The sequence below is a fragment of the Pleurodeles waltl genome, chromosome 6 (assembly GCF_031143425.1).
Source record: "Pleurodeles waltl isolate 20211129_DDA chromosome 6, aPleWal1.hap1.20221129, whole genome shotgun sequence".
Lineage (NCBI taxonomy): Eukaryota > Metazoa > Chordata > Amphibia > Caudata > Salamandridae > Pleurodeles > Pleurodeles waltl.
The window spans coordinates 1,610,558,672-1,610,572,816 of NC_090445.1; the positions used below are offsets into that span (position 1 = coordinate 1,610,558,672).

The window sequence follows — 14,145 nt, forward strand, 5'->3', positions numbered from 1 at the left end:
ATGTTTTAGCTTCTGCTATTTTATATTTTCTATGATGCATGACAAAGCACAACTTATCCTTCTCACTACAGGACAATTGTAGAAGCCTAATATTTAATAAAACAAACCAGCAGTAAGGTGTCAGTGTAACTTTGTATAACAGCTGCATAGAGCCTAGTGCCTCTTGGGACTAGCTTGAAATACAGACGTTTGCATGATGTTTCTATAGGTTACAGTTCATATCGCACAAAGATACACAGCTAATCAGGGCATACCTACAGTAGGTGCCTTCCGATCAATAATTGACATAAAACATTAGACTACATAGGGACTTATGAAATCAGCTAATAAAGCATAGCATTGGTTTGTCATTGTACACTCATGACTGTCATTTCTAAAGGCATTGCCGCTACAGTGAACATACAGCAAGTTCAGTTTCAGGCCAGCAGGCTTCTATTGGGTGTCACAAAATAGAACTCGATACAAGATGGAATCCACACTATAATTTCCTTTCCAGTTGCCACAGGTTTCCCTGACCCAAGATCTCTCTTTTTTACTGGAAGGCATTGTCTAGAGCACAAGGGAACCATTAATTCAATGTTTTACGAATGACCTATGGTTTGTTGCTCTGCGCTAGATCTAATGGATAAGCCGTAAGGCAGGCTTTACATGTATTCCATGACTTGCCTCTGGTATAGTAGACAATTCCTGACATCTAGCCTCTGGGATCGGTCTAAGGTAGTTTTCAAACAAATCTCCGAATGATCTGTCCTGGGAAGGCAGATGAAGGGTAAACTTCTAGATCAGTGTCTGCCATCTAGATGATGACCCAGTCTGTGCATTGAGCCCATCAGTTTTTCTCCAATTCTAGTGGAGACATTATACCTAGTTAGGATGTTTATTACATTACTTTTGCTCTCAGCAAAAGGGATACAATGCTGCTGAAACATTACACACATTAAGGGCATATTCTTAAGATTGGAACTGGGTGAAAGAAAGAGTAACACTGGAATGTGGGAGCTTCTGTACCATTTAATATTTGCTCTTGCCAAGCCATTGTTTTCAAAGTAAGTCCCAACTTTCCAGTTTTTAATTAAGCATTGACTTGGGCCCTCATGGAGAGTTGTGCATTAATTCTGAATAAAGCACAAATGGGTTTTGGACACAATTGGTATTACAGGTTGAACGAAATTACTACATGTTCTGTTCTTATTTGATTTGTGTGTCAAGCATTGACGTATCCAAGTTTTCTTTTTTTTTAGAAGAATGTTTGTTTTAACATTGTGCGGAATTAAAAATAAGCTCCCAATATTGAACATACCCTAAAATACCGACTGATGTGCATACTATTTTAATTTAGTTTATAATTTGTGAACAAGCTAACTTTTATTATATTTAGTTGCAAAAAATTTTTACTTTGTGGAGAAAATTGGTCAGAAAGATGGACAATCTGTGGAAACTGGGTATGCGAACTCCTTTATTCACCTCAGGAAAATTCTGAATTCGATGGTAAAAGCCTCACTGTGCAGAATCAGTACTTCCCCAAATAATATTAGCACACCCAAATTCTTAGAATGTGGCCCTTGGTGTTAAACAAAGAACATAGAGCACAGAGTGGCAATCAATACAGTTTACTATGGTGACTGGATGACTGGCATCCTGTTTGAAGCACAGGGGACACAATAGCTGAAGAAGCCTTCTGGGACACGTTGGTAGCTTCAAGCACCAACGAGCAGCACCAAGAATGGACACACAGAGTTGCACCCAACTTTGATGGGTCCAGGAGTGCTGTATGAGAGTTCTCAGGACCCTCAGTCCGTGAGTTATTGACCAGGAAGGATTGGCCTGTGACTGACACTGGGGATGAGTGGTAGTCCAGTGGCAACTGGACTTAGCCCAGACCAGATGGGACCTCGTGGCACGTCAACCCTACAACAAGGACCCCCCTCACCATCTTCGTGGACTGAGCAATCCGTGTAGAAAGACCACTGTCGACCGCATCACACCCACAGCATCCTAAGAGCATCTTCAGCATCCTTTCTTCCTTGCATCAGGAAGACTCCATAGGAATCCATTGCAACACCAATAAAGTTCCTAGAACTGCTGAAGGACTACTTCTTTTGTGAAAGTAATTGTTCTTAAAGACCTTTATGGACCCCTTGACGAGCTCCATGGCGAAATTCTTTGCCCAAAGTACTTCTACTCGACCGCATTGACACTTACCTACGTTTTTCTTTGAAAAAGTTTCCAAGTGTCAAATTCCTTGACTTTGCCAATGTTTGTTTGCAGTTAAGGGAAATCGCCTTGATTTATCATGGCTTGTAAAATCTATATTTCCAGAACCCTCTGGATCTTTTCCGTTCTAGTATCTAAATCCTTATAAAAATACAGTCTATTTTTATAAATTGGTGTCGGTTTCCTTTAGTGTTGTGCCGATTTTTTCAATTGCTTTGACGATGTTTAAATGCTTTACAGATGTTCCTCTGTGTAAGTTCCTCTGTGTAGCCTTACTGCTCAGTGCCACGCCTACATGGGTTGAGCTGAGGTTTTTACAGATGAAACCTACTGAACTTAAAGGGGTTGGAAAGTGTATTACGTGGTGGTAATGCACAACCGCACCTTATAAGACACCCAATTTTCTGACAGAGGGGTAAGTGAGTGAGTGAGTTGGATGAGTGAATCCAGTCCTATAGTGCATTTTATTCTAAAGAGTTATTGATTCACCAGTTGCTTCTTGAGAGTAGGTGGATGCCCTGTTTAATCCTCCAGATCAGAAGAAATGAGGCATAAACTCGATAACTTACTCAAGGCCAATTGACAAAATTATATAAATACATAGTAAAAATATATTTTGTTACTTTATTATTAGAACCAGAAAAACGTTGTTGCAGGTAACTACAGTTGTCAGTAAGCATCAAGCATATGTGTTTTTGCAGAAAAAGCAGTTTACAAGTAACACTTTTCTATTTCAAAAGTTGACACAGTGCTATTTTTCATAGAAGTCAATAGAGTCCCGAGGGGGAAAAGTGTTAGCACAAGTAACAGGTAAGTACATGATCTACAATTTCAGTCTTCGGGGTTAGGATGTCCACAGGTCAAACTTTAGGCTGACCCCTAAAGTGCACCACCAGCAACACATGACTAGCTGGGTGCAGAGGTCAAAGTTGGCGTTGGGTTTGTAATGGAATTCTATGAGGACGGGGGTTGCTTGGTAGAAAGCATATTACAGGTAAGTACCTGTGGTTTCAGGACACAGGCCTGGTGTGTTTAGGTCAGCACCGGTGGGGCATGCACAGGATCACACCAAACACACACCCTCAGCAGCACAGGTACGGACAGGTGCAGGTGCAAACACAGAGCTGGGTGCTCGCTACTTTTCAATGGGGGGGGGACCCTAGGAGTCACAAAAGATGGTGCAGGCTAGGTCCAAAGGGTCAGTTCCGGGAAAACAAAGGCTGGACAGGCAGGACAGGCACCCGCTGGACATTGCTGGATCGTCGGTTGGATTCCTCATGGCCAGGGGCCTGCGGGTGCAGGGGTCTCCTTGGGCATCGGGAATCTTCATCAGACCCAGTCGCTGTCAGGGGGTCTGCTGGATTCAGGCTGTAGGTGTCATTGTGTTGGCCAGGAGGGTCAACCCAGACTGGACTCAATGTTGGAATCACCAAGGGACCTTCTCTGGACTCGTGGGCCACCTGGACCCAGGCCATGGGCTTCAGGTGCAGAGTGGACAGGGCTTGCAGATCCGGGGCAATTCTGGAGTCCTTTTTGGAGGTTTCTTCTGGACAGAATCACTGTCCTTGGGAGTTCTTGGTCTTTTGCTGGTCTGGCAGTCCTCTGGAGGTTTGTAGAGGTTGCTGGAGTCCTGCAGGATGTGTCATGTTCTTGGAGCAGGCTTTGTTGCTGACCCCAGAGAGCACAAAGGCTCTCACCCCATGGGGTCAGAAACTTGTCTGTTAGTGGCAGGCTGGCACAGACTGGTCAGCCCTGCACTAAAGGGTTGGGTAAAATACAGCGGGCATCTCTAAGATGCACTCTGTGTCCATTTTACAATAAGTCCAACACTGGCATCAGTGTGGGTTTATTGTACTGAGAAGTTTGTTACCAAACTTCCCAGTCTTCAGTAAAGCCATCATGGAGCTGTGGCGCTCGTAATGACAAACTCTCAGCTCATGTACTCAGTATGGCCACAATGCACTTACAATGTATAAGAATGGACTTAGACACTGTAGGGGCACATTGCTCATGCAGCTATGCCTTCACCTGTGGTATAATGCACCCGCCTTAGGGCTGTAAGGCCTGCTAAAGGGGTGACTTACCTATACCACAGGCAGTGGATTGTGGGCATGGCACCCTGAGAGGCATGCAATGTCGACTTTACCTTTTTCTCCCCACCAGCACAAACAATCTGCAGTGGCAGTGTGCATCTGTTAGCAGGAGGGTCCCTTAGGGTGGCACAATACATGTTGCAGCCCTTAGGGACCCTCCCTAGTGACAGAGCCCTTGGTACCACTGGGACCCTTTACAAGGAACTTAGCTGTGTGCCAGGGGTGTGCCAATTGTGGGAACACTGGTGCTGGGGCCTAGGGACCTGGGGGCCTGGTTAGCAGGATCCCAACACACATTCAGTCAAGTTAGCATCAGATATCAGGCAACAAGTTGGGGGTACTGCAAACAAGGGTCCAGTTTTCTACATAAAGGGCTTATTGTTTCTTGAGAGCCTTTGGTGTGTTAGTACTTCTGACATCAGCGGCTGCTGCTTCATTCTTCTTATAGTATCAGGCATTACAAACAGTATTTCTCCAATAACTTTTTTTGTATTTTTGCAGGGAGTCCCTGGACAGCCTGGCGATGTAGGAGAACAAGGAGTCAATGGTTCACAGGTACATATCAGAACCTCATATCATTTCTACTTTCCTGTTTGGAATGAGGGTAGGACTATGCAGATTATCCACTTTTACAGTCGTTCTTTGCATCATTCATCATCCTTTAATTAAAATATATTTGTTGTCTTCTAGGGGGAGTTGGGCCCTCCAGGTCTACCAGGCCCCAGAGGCCCACAGGTAGGTTATATTTGTGTTATAAATAATGGGCTCTGTAAGTTTCCAATGATATTGAAGCTTACGCTTCTCCCTTAGTTCACCAGTATGTCTATTCCGACCTTTTCTCTCCCAGGCAATATATAAATCTTGAAACCTTGCAAGTGCTGGACAAAGCTGGATGGCCTTGGCTGATCTCTCCCTGAGCTGTTCTACAACTTAATTTTTTATGAAGGGCTCTCTAATGCACCCCGGTCCTCTATTCGTACCATGACAAAATGACTGGCATAGACATTTCAGCGTGTGGTTAAGAATGGTGCAACACTATAACCCAACAGTTAAAGATAAATACTTTAAATATGTTTGTCAAACAATTCTCAAACACACTTAAAAACCACAACATCCTGTTTCTATAGGGATGTGACAGATTCATATGAAAACGTTTCAGGAATAAAACTGAGGAGAAAGACAGCATGGTGTTTAGAGTGAAGATAATACTTAAATGTGTTTTTCTTCAAAGAGACATTATAAAGAAATTTTAAAAAATAAACAATAAAAATATTGTCCTTGGTATGAAGAGAAATCCCTAAACACTATAGAAAGTGTAGAAATATGCACCACATAAAATAGTCTTCTAACAAAAATGCCTACTTGATGACTTCAGAGAACAAACTGGACCACTGTTGGTGTCAGCACTACTTCCCATCTATAAAGAAACATTGGCAAAGCCAATAGACCTTCCCTACAGAAGAGCTATTGACTTTGTCAATGTGCTTTAGCCATGTCGTTCATCAGTGCAGCCACGTCATAGCACTTTTGTTTATGACAGGAAGAGGTGGGGGAGGGGGCAAGCAATAAAGAAGAAGTGGTACAGGAGAATGGGGCAAGCAATGAAGGAGTGGGATGGCGGTGCGGGGGTACACAATGACAGTGAGAGGGAGGGCAGGGGGACAGCACAAGTAATGATAGGGGTGGGAGAGGGGGACTGGGCAAGCAACAACGGGAGGAAGACATGCGGGGCATAACGGGAGAAACAGCAACAATGGGGGGCAGAAGTAAGCAGTGGCTCAGAGCAGGACAGAGAGGAGGAGGGGAGACAGCCTGCAAACACATGCACTGTTAGTGCATGCTGAAAGTAGAATTAAAAGTAACCTGGTCAGAAACTGAGCAGTCGAAGGATACTCACAAACCACCAGAGCAGTACTTGGGCCATGCGGAGGAAGAGGCCAAGAGGAAGTGAAGCCGGCATGCACTGTCCAAAGAGGAGTACAAACAGGAGCCAGCAAATTAGTGACAATGAAGCCAACCAGTGGTAATCAATGGGCAGGCTCTAAGTGCCCTTTTAGGTAACAAAATGTCTCACAATTGACAGCACATGCGCTGTCTCAGCCTGGCATCACCGCAGAAAAGGGACAGACCAGAGGTATGCCAGAAGCCACCAACACTGTGATCCATAGGGAATAGATATGGAGTAGATATGCAGAGGCATTATCTTTCTTCTATGACTGCTGCAGCATTTAGAGAACAAGTGTGGGTGAGCAACATCTTCTCAATGAAGAGGAAATTTCCCTTCTTATCCTTTGGGGAACTAGGTAGAGGAAGTAGACAAATGCTAATTATGCCTGGTACGTCAACAAATAAAAGAAAAACAAAACGCTGACCAGGAAATGCCTTCAAGAAGTGAAGCTAAGCACTGTCATTTCTATCATTAGAGAGTTTGCTACCAGCCTATGTCTTCCTGTCTCTCATGCACAACATGAGGGTACATAGCACAGATGAGCACAAAAAATGACGTCTGTAGAACATGTCTGTTAAGTCCAAGTATTAAGTCTAACTGACCAGATAATTTTTAAAGTTGTAATACCCATAAAAGATGCTTGAGTTTGATATCCCTTAATAAAAAAAGTGGTTGGTTCCCCTTAAGAATTGGCATATCCACAGCTTCTGCTAGATGTGTATGGTGGGGGACAGGGGTTTATTGTCTTGTATTGTCTTGTATTGCAATGTCATATTCTTAAATATGAATAAGTAGACTGATTTGACAGTCGACCCAGTATATAGATTTTAGGAAATTGTAACTTTTGTCCTGCGGAATTTCTATATTTTTACTCTCATCATAACTGATGGTCTGATTATTCCACTAAAGCACTTTGTGTTTATTTGCTTGCTCTGTTTCCCTCCTGCTAGTTTCCCTATCTCCTTCCCACACTTTGTGATGCACAAACAGCTCTCAGAAGTCATTAATTAGCCTCAGGTAATAGGAAGTGCAATGAAACAAGCATTGACAAAGGTAATAGTTCTCACCTGTGCGCAGCTGTTAGCTATGTCAGTGTGTTTTGGCCATGTTCGCCATATTGTATGGCAGTGTGGCTGCTGTGAAGCATGTCTGAAATGAAAGGGAAAAAAGTAGTATGAGGTGGTAAGAGCTGGTTGGGTCCTATCTTTTTTTTCTTTTGAAATGCTCATAAGCTAAAGAGGCCAAGTTAGCCGATGGGAGTTTTAAAACGATGAAACACCTGTTTGCTGCTTATCATAGTACCCTTAGTGCTCTGCACACTCACAGGAGCCACTTTTTGGGCAGTTATTCTTAGTAGCTGGGACTGCAGTAAGGTTAAGCTTCCGCCTTTACCCATCGTGGCTAAGAAACAGCACTTCCTCTGATTGTCACCAGTGATCTTATAATGCAGATGTGCCCCTTAAACACAGGGCGCCAGGTGTCTGTAACCAGTTTCACTGATGGGGTAGGGAGTTTGAGGGTGTAGCTGGGGTATTGGAGACTGCATTGTGCACCATTGCTAACAAAATGGCCACCAGCAGAGAAGGAGACTTTGCTTGTGCATTGAGCTTCTGTACACAATGCTTCTTTTCTCATCTGATTGTTCAAGAGTATTTTTAGCACGTGTTGCTCTTTTCTTCATTTTTTGTCAGAGTTTACCATTTTACGTTGAGTCAAAAAACATTGTGCAAATTTTAGTGAGCAAGAGACGGTTTCAGCTCAGCTATGGTTACAAGAATCCATGGCAGTTTTCAAACAACGTGCAATAACATGGGAGGGAGGAGGTGGGAGCAAAGTAGCCCCAAGCTCCGGTGCAGTAGTGGCAGGGCAGCAAGCACTGGTGCGGAAGGGACAGGGCAACAAGAAATGGGGTGGGAAGAAAGGGCAATGGGGCAGGAGAGGCAGAGTGAAGTGACAGGGCAATAAGCAACTGAGTGGGAGGAATAGGGCAATAAGCAATGATGCGGGAGAGAGGTGGAGGTGATGAACCGGGCAACAAGCAATGGGGCTGGAGGGGCAGCATCGACCAGCAACTATTGGAGGAAAGTTTAAATTACCTCAGGGTGCGAGCAGTAGAAGGACATTAATAAAGACAATCAGTGATTGGCCCATGCTTTATCAAGGAGATAAACACACGAAGAGAAAGTGAAACAGGCCTGAGCAGACCAATGAGAAGCGAGGAAATGAGAGTGATGATAAAGCCATGAAGTAAGTAATGGGCAGGATCTAAGCACTGTTTAGGTTTTTTAAAAGTAAATGCACTGTTTCATGCAAGGCCTAAAAACCAATGCCATGTACCAAGTTATTCTTACAAAAGGGCTTTAATCAAAGCCCAAATCGGTCATTATTCTGAACATATCTTAAACCTGCTCAGTATTTTAAAACCTTTGTTTCAGGTAATTAGAGAGCTCTTAAAACATCCTAGTGGTGAAATGAACAATGATTTACATGTGAAAAGTAATCAGTTTGCACAGTTTCATGAAGAGAAAATTGTTAAAGTTAACGCACAGATAGATGTTAATAGCATCTATGGATTCAAATGAGTTTAATCAGTGTATAAAACTAAATGAGGATGACTGTTTTGCTGTAATTAATTAAGAAGAATAAACACTCAAGCTCTGGGGCCAACATTTTACCACCCAAATTACATAAAATATTATTGGTGGAAACACCTACTACAGTTTTTGACATGATTTTGACATTAAAAGCCATGCAAGTCATTCCATTGCTGACAAAGGCCACAGTGGACACACATCACCTAGAAAACTATTGGCATGGTCTCAAATACCATTTCTGCCAATTAGTTGTCATTTTATTTGGAATCCTAGGCACATTTATATCCATCACAAGGAGGAATCAGGACAGGGTGTACTGCAGAATTTATGATTGTTCCTGTTGTAGAGCATATTTGAACTGGCCCTGGTCAATATTTCTCTGTGGCAGTAATTCTGCTGAATCTGTTGACATTCAAGACAGTGGACCACAACATCCTGTTAGATAAGATAGAGGCTCTAAGATTGCTGCACTCATTCTGCATTTTCTTGTCCAAGCGATCTGCTCAAGTGGAATTATTATTTATTTAAGATTCTACTGGATAAACTGATTCAATCTTCTGGGCTGTTTGTGATTGTATATCCATATGATCCGGCCTGAGTTTGGCACTCTTCGAATTTTCTAGCTAATGGGCAAACTTGGATTGCTTTTAAAGGACTAAAACTTTGACTGGAGAGAAACTGAGGTTCTCCTACCTTCTAGACAGACTCAAATTTGGGAGCACAATTGTTGGCCTTCCTTAATAAGCAGGAAACATGCATCTATCCAAAAAGTAAAATCTTGTAATTGATTCCAAGTTGTTGTTAGAAGATCAAATAAAGCCTGGAGTGGGGAGCTGTGATTCCCATTTGCAATCTTTGAAGAGAACCTTTCATTTATCCAGTTACTCACAAAGAATGCAGATTTGTGATGCCTTTGTCTCAGTTTCAACAATTGCAGTGTAATTTACCTCGGCCTACCTGTAAAATCATTAAAGAAAGTGCAACTAGTTCAGAATGCTACTGCCTTGTTAATTTTTAACGTAAAAAAATCTGTTGCTTCTAGCTTGGTAACACTGGATTGACTGCAAGTTGCCCAGAGGGCAAAATGTAAAGCTTTATGCTTAGTCCATAAATTTATTTATGAAGGGAAGATAATCCCTCTTTATGGAAGATTCTACTTACAAGCAAAGTTGCTTTCTAAGAACCTCAAAGGCCCAGTGCCTCAATGTTCCCGCCCTTAAACAGAAAACTTTGGTTGCAGATCCTTTTTGGTTTGCAGCAGCCAAGTTGTGAAATTCTCTCCCTCTCTCGCTTAGAGTGGATAAAAAATGCTTGAATTCAGAAGAGTGTTAAAATGTGGTTGTTTTCCTCATTATGACTGACACGATGAGGTGAATATTCAGCAGCACGTTAATTACCTCCGTTTTCTTCCATTTTAGCACCAAAGTACATAGGGGTGAATGTGCACTTTAATAATACCATAAAATAAAACAATAAGTTGGGAAGGTGTATATGGGGCCACGACATTCTGGCTTAAAGTCTGCATGGCAGTCAGCAATTGGCATCTGAGCTCTTTGCATGGTACGTCCAGTAACTGGTATTAGTTGCACAGATCAGTTGACATTGTTGTGATACTTGGTTTGGCTGGTCCCACAGGTAAAGGGGAAGGAGGGCCTGCACATGTCATCTAACTTCTGAGGACTTAATGCATGGTTGTAGAGATGTATTTAGATTGACACTGGTGTGCAGGAGAGTATAGTTCAAGGGGCATCAACAATACTTACTGTCCCAACTTCATAGCACACAGGGATTCCCCATTCTTTATAATTTATATTTTAAGGCAGCTTCCTTCCACATGACCAAGGTTCCAAGTACTGCAGACTGTTTAGGTCATTGGAGAAAATACAGTTCAAAGCGAAGTGAACAGGTTGGCACTGCACAGTTTTCAAAACCCATTCAATTGACTTCTTTCTCAACACATTCCATACTACTGTTCATCTATCCATACCCACGATTCTACAACAGACATTCATTCTATGTGGGTAGTATATTTATCCAGTCTTTCTATCTGTCCACCTTTGACACCATTCCATGATGCTCCAAGCCATTTTATTTTTAGTGGTTGGCACTTTGGTATTTCTACTCAAATGCGGATACACTAGTTCACCACTACTGTTCTTTCTCGTATAGTGGATGTTATTTCATGTGTGAGTGCGTCTTTACTCTTCTTCCTCCAGACAGTGTCACTGCATGTATTAGTACAGCTCTACTTTCATTCCTCTTGATAGTTTCATTGCAGGTGTTAGTGCATTTCTATTGTCTTTCCTCTTGAAAATGCTACTGCATGTTTTGGTGCATCTCTACTGTCCCTTCCACTTGGTAGTGCAATTGTAAGTGTCAGTGCATCTGTACTGTTTCCTTTTGATACTGTAGTTGCATACATTTCATAGTATGCTCTTTCATCCATTAGTGCATCTGTACTGCCCTTCACTTTGAAATTGTGGCTGCATCTTTTTTGTTGATTTTACCACAGAACTTCAATGTGATACACAGTAAACATAAAACTAAGAAAAACACAGTCTGCAAAGTATCCAAAAACAAACTCTTCCTCAGAATTGAAGACCACATCCCCCGATGATGTATACAGACTACATATATATATTTGATTAAACAATTGTCAGCGCCAATGCCACAGAGTGAGAAACAGTTTTTCATGTTGGAACTTAAAGTGCTGATGCATACACAAAACCTAAGGGCCAAAGCTGGATTAGAAACCATGATGTAGCATAGTAAAAATACAACATGCTTTTATACGCCTTATGAGTTTTTCCACTGATATGCAACAGTCATGAATGGATCTGCCGTTTGATGGTTCTAAGTTTTTTTGGGCAAAAGCAGATACAACTTTTGAAAAATGCAAGGATAGTACAGGTACTGTTCGATCTTTGGGCTTGGCTACTCAGATTCTGCAGTTTCCCCTACATTTCATAGTTTTAGAAGGGTCTTCGTACAAAGACAGAGATGCAATTCCCTAGGGTTTGTGGTAGAGGAGCAGGCCGTCAACATTCAGGCAGTCAAGGGCAATGTTCAGGCTAGTCCTCAGCTCCTCCAGCTGCTGCTGCAGCAAAACCCTTCTAATTTAATCTTGAAATCTCACAATCGACTGGTTGGAGGACATATTGCCTTTTACCTGTCTTGTTGGAGGAGCATCACCTCAGATACAAGGGTACTGAAGATGGTACAAAGAGGTTATTCATTACTTTACCTTTCCTATCCACCCGACATGCCACTCACAGTCTAACAGCTTCCAGAGGACCACTCGACTACACTTCAAGGAGAGGTTATGGCACTCACAGCTAAGAAAGCAATACTGGGGTTACCAGTTTCAGAAATTGAGACTAGTTGCCACTCCTCTTATAATCAGGGAAGACCTGGCCCAAGTCATCCTAGGGGCCCCAGATTAGGGGAGGAGAGTGTGGCACCCGAAACTTCTACCCATGAGGATCTGTCCTCCATTTGGCTACCCCTTCTGGAGGATCCCGAGTCTGTGTAACATATGCCTCCATGCATGTCGATTGAGTGGTGACAGCTTATCGCTTTTGATCTTCCTCCCAAAGTAATTGGTGTTATCCTGACAGCCAGGCATCCTTCTACCAAATCTGTTTATGCAAGATGTTGGGATAAGTTTGTAGTGTGGTGTTCCTCCCATCATATACATACTTTTCTTTCTAATATCCTTTAGTTTATATTTGGCTCAGCAGGGTCTTGCTGTAGCCACAGTTAAAGGTTACTTAGCTGCTCTTTTGGCCTTTTTCCTAGTTATCAGATCAGACATCTGTTTTTATATCACCTGCTGTGATGCGTTTTTTGAAGGAGTAAATTCATAGGTTTTCTCCTGTCCCATTTGTAATACCACAGTCTAATTTGAATTTGGTTTTAGCCTATCTTAAGTGTTTACTCTTAAAGCCTATGCATAGTTGTCCGTCAAGGTTACTGATTGAAAACTATGTTCCTCATCGCCATCACATCGGTAAGGCGAGTGTGCAAACTTAAGGCTCTGTTATCGGTGCCTCCATATGTTTCCTTTTTGTCTGACAAATCGGTATTTCGGACATGGGTAGCATTCCATCCTAAGGTTTGTTACGCCTTTTCATATAGAACAAACCATTACTTTGTCATCCGTTTATGCACCACCTCATCCTTCAAAAGAGGAGGAGCGACTGTTATCTTGCTCCTAAAAGGGTTCTTAGTTTTTACCTAGAGAACCAGAGAATTTCGACAAAATTAACAACTTTTTGTTGGTTTCTCTAGTGCAAAAAGGGTAAAGCAGCGCAAAAAAGAATCATTTTTAGGTGGATTGTATTGTTTATTAAGGTCTATTATGGACTTGGTAAAAAGAAACCCCCAGAAGGCTTAACCCTCACTTTACCAGATTAAAGGATGCTACCACACCGCTAGTGCATGGTGTGCCAGTCTTGGACATTTGTCAGGTTGCTACATGGGCATCCTTACACATATTTACCAAGCACTATTGCCTGGATAGCCACGCCAGGAGACCTATCTGTTTTGCAGGATTTTTTGGTTTGAGCCTTTCCACAGACCCCCCACCTGTGAGGTATTGCTTTGGTTTCTATTAAAAAAGTGAGGAAACTGCAGTTAGAAGCCCCTATCAGAAGAACACGTTGCTTACCATCAGCAGCACCTTTTCTACTAGAGACTCTCTAACCATATATTCCTCACCTACCCACCCGCCTCCCTGTTTTGTGGAATGATATAATAATCTGTAGATAAGATTCCAGTACTAAAAGTTGGCACACTATTTTTTAATGTTTGTTTCTTAAGGCTCCAAGTCCATTGGCAATGACAGAGTACAGAAAGAAACTGATGTCAGTGTGAGCAGGTAGCGTTTATATACCAGTTCTGATGTTATGCCCGCACAAGATGGGTAGGCACAAGAAGTCCTAATGTCATGTGCCGCACCTGTTGATGCTGGAAGGAATTGCTATCTAAAAGTTTACGGATCCAGTCTGATGCCTGGGGAGGTATTCAAAAGGTGAGGAATCTGCGGTTAGATAGCCTTTACCAGTAAAAGTGTTATTAAAGCTAAGTATCTTGTTCAGCTGATAGAGACTTCCAGCTGCAGATTCTTTACCTTAGAATATTTCCCAAGTGTCCTACTGAATCAGGACGTTTTTGAGTAGTCCCTCTGAAAATCAGTAGGTGGCATCGTTCAGCTCTGCGTAGCGTCGTCCACACCAGAAGTGACATATGCAGTGCCTACATAAACGAGACCCCAGTACGCTGACCTCCGTCTGAC

At 42.5% G+C, this 14,145-nt stretch overlaps 1 protein-coding gene across 2 annotated transcripts in view; it reads left to right on the forward strand.

Annotated features, from left to right (window-relative positions):
• The window catches only part of LOC138301234 (collagen alpha-1(II) chain-like), a 1,268,735-nt gene that overhangs the window by 566,517 nt on the left and 688,073 nt on the right, over positions 1 to 14,145 (forward strand). For both annotated transcript variants that reach the window (XM_069241494.1, XM_069241495.1), the window contains exons 20-21: positions 4,809 to 4,862; positions 4,998 to 5,042. In XM_069241494.1, coding sequence (XP_069097595.1) covers positions 4,809 to 4,862; positions 4,998 to 5,042 — 99 coding nt within the window. The remainder of the gene's footprint in view (positions 1 to 4,808; positions 4,863 to 4,997; positions 5,043 to 14,145) is intronic.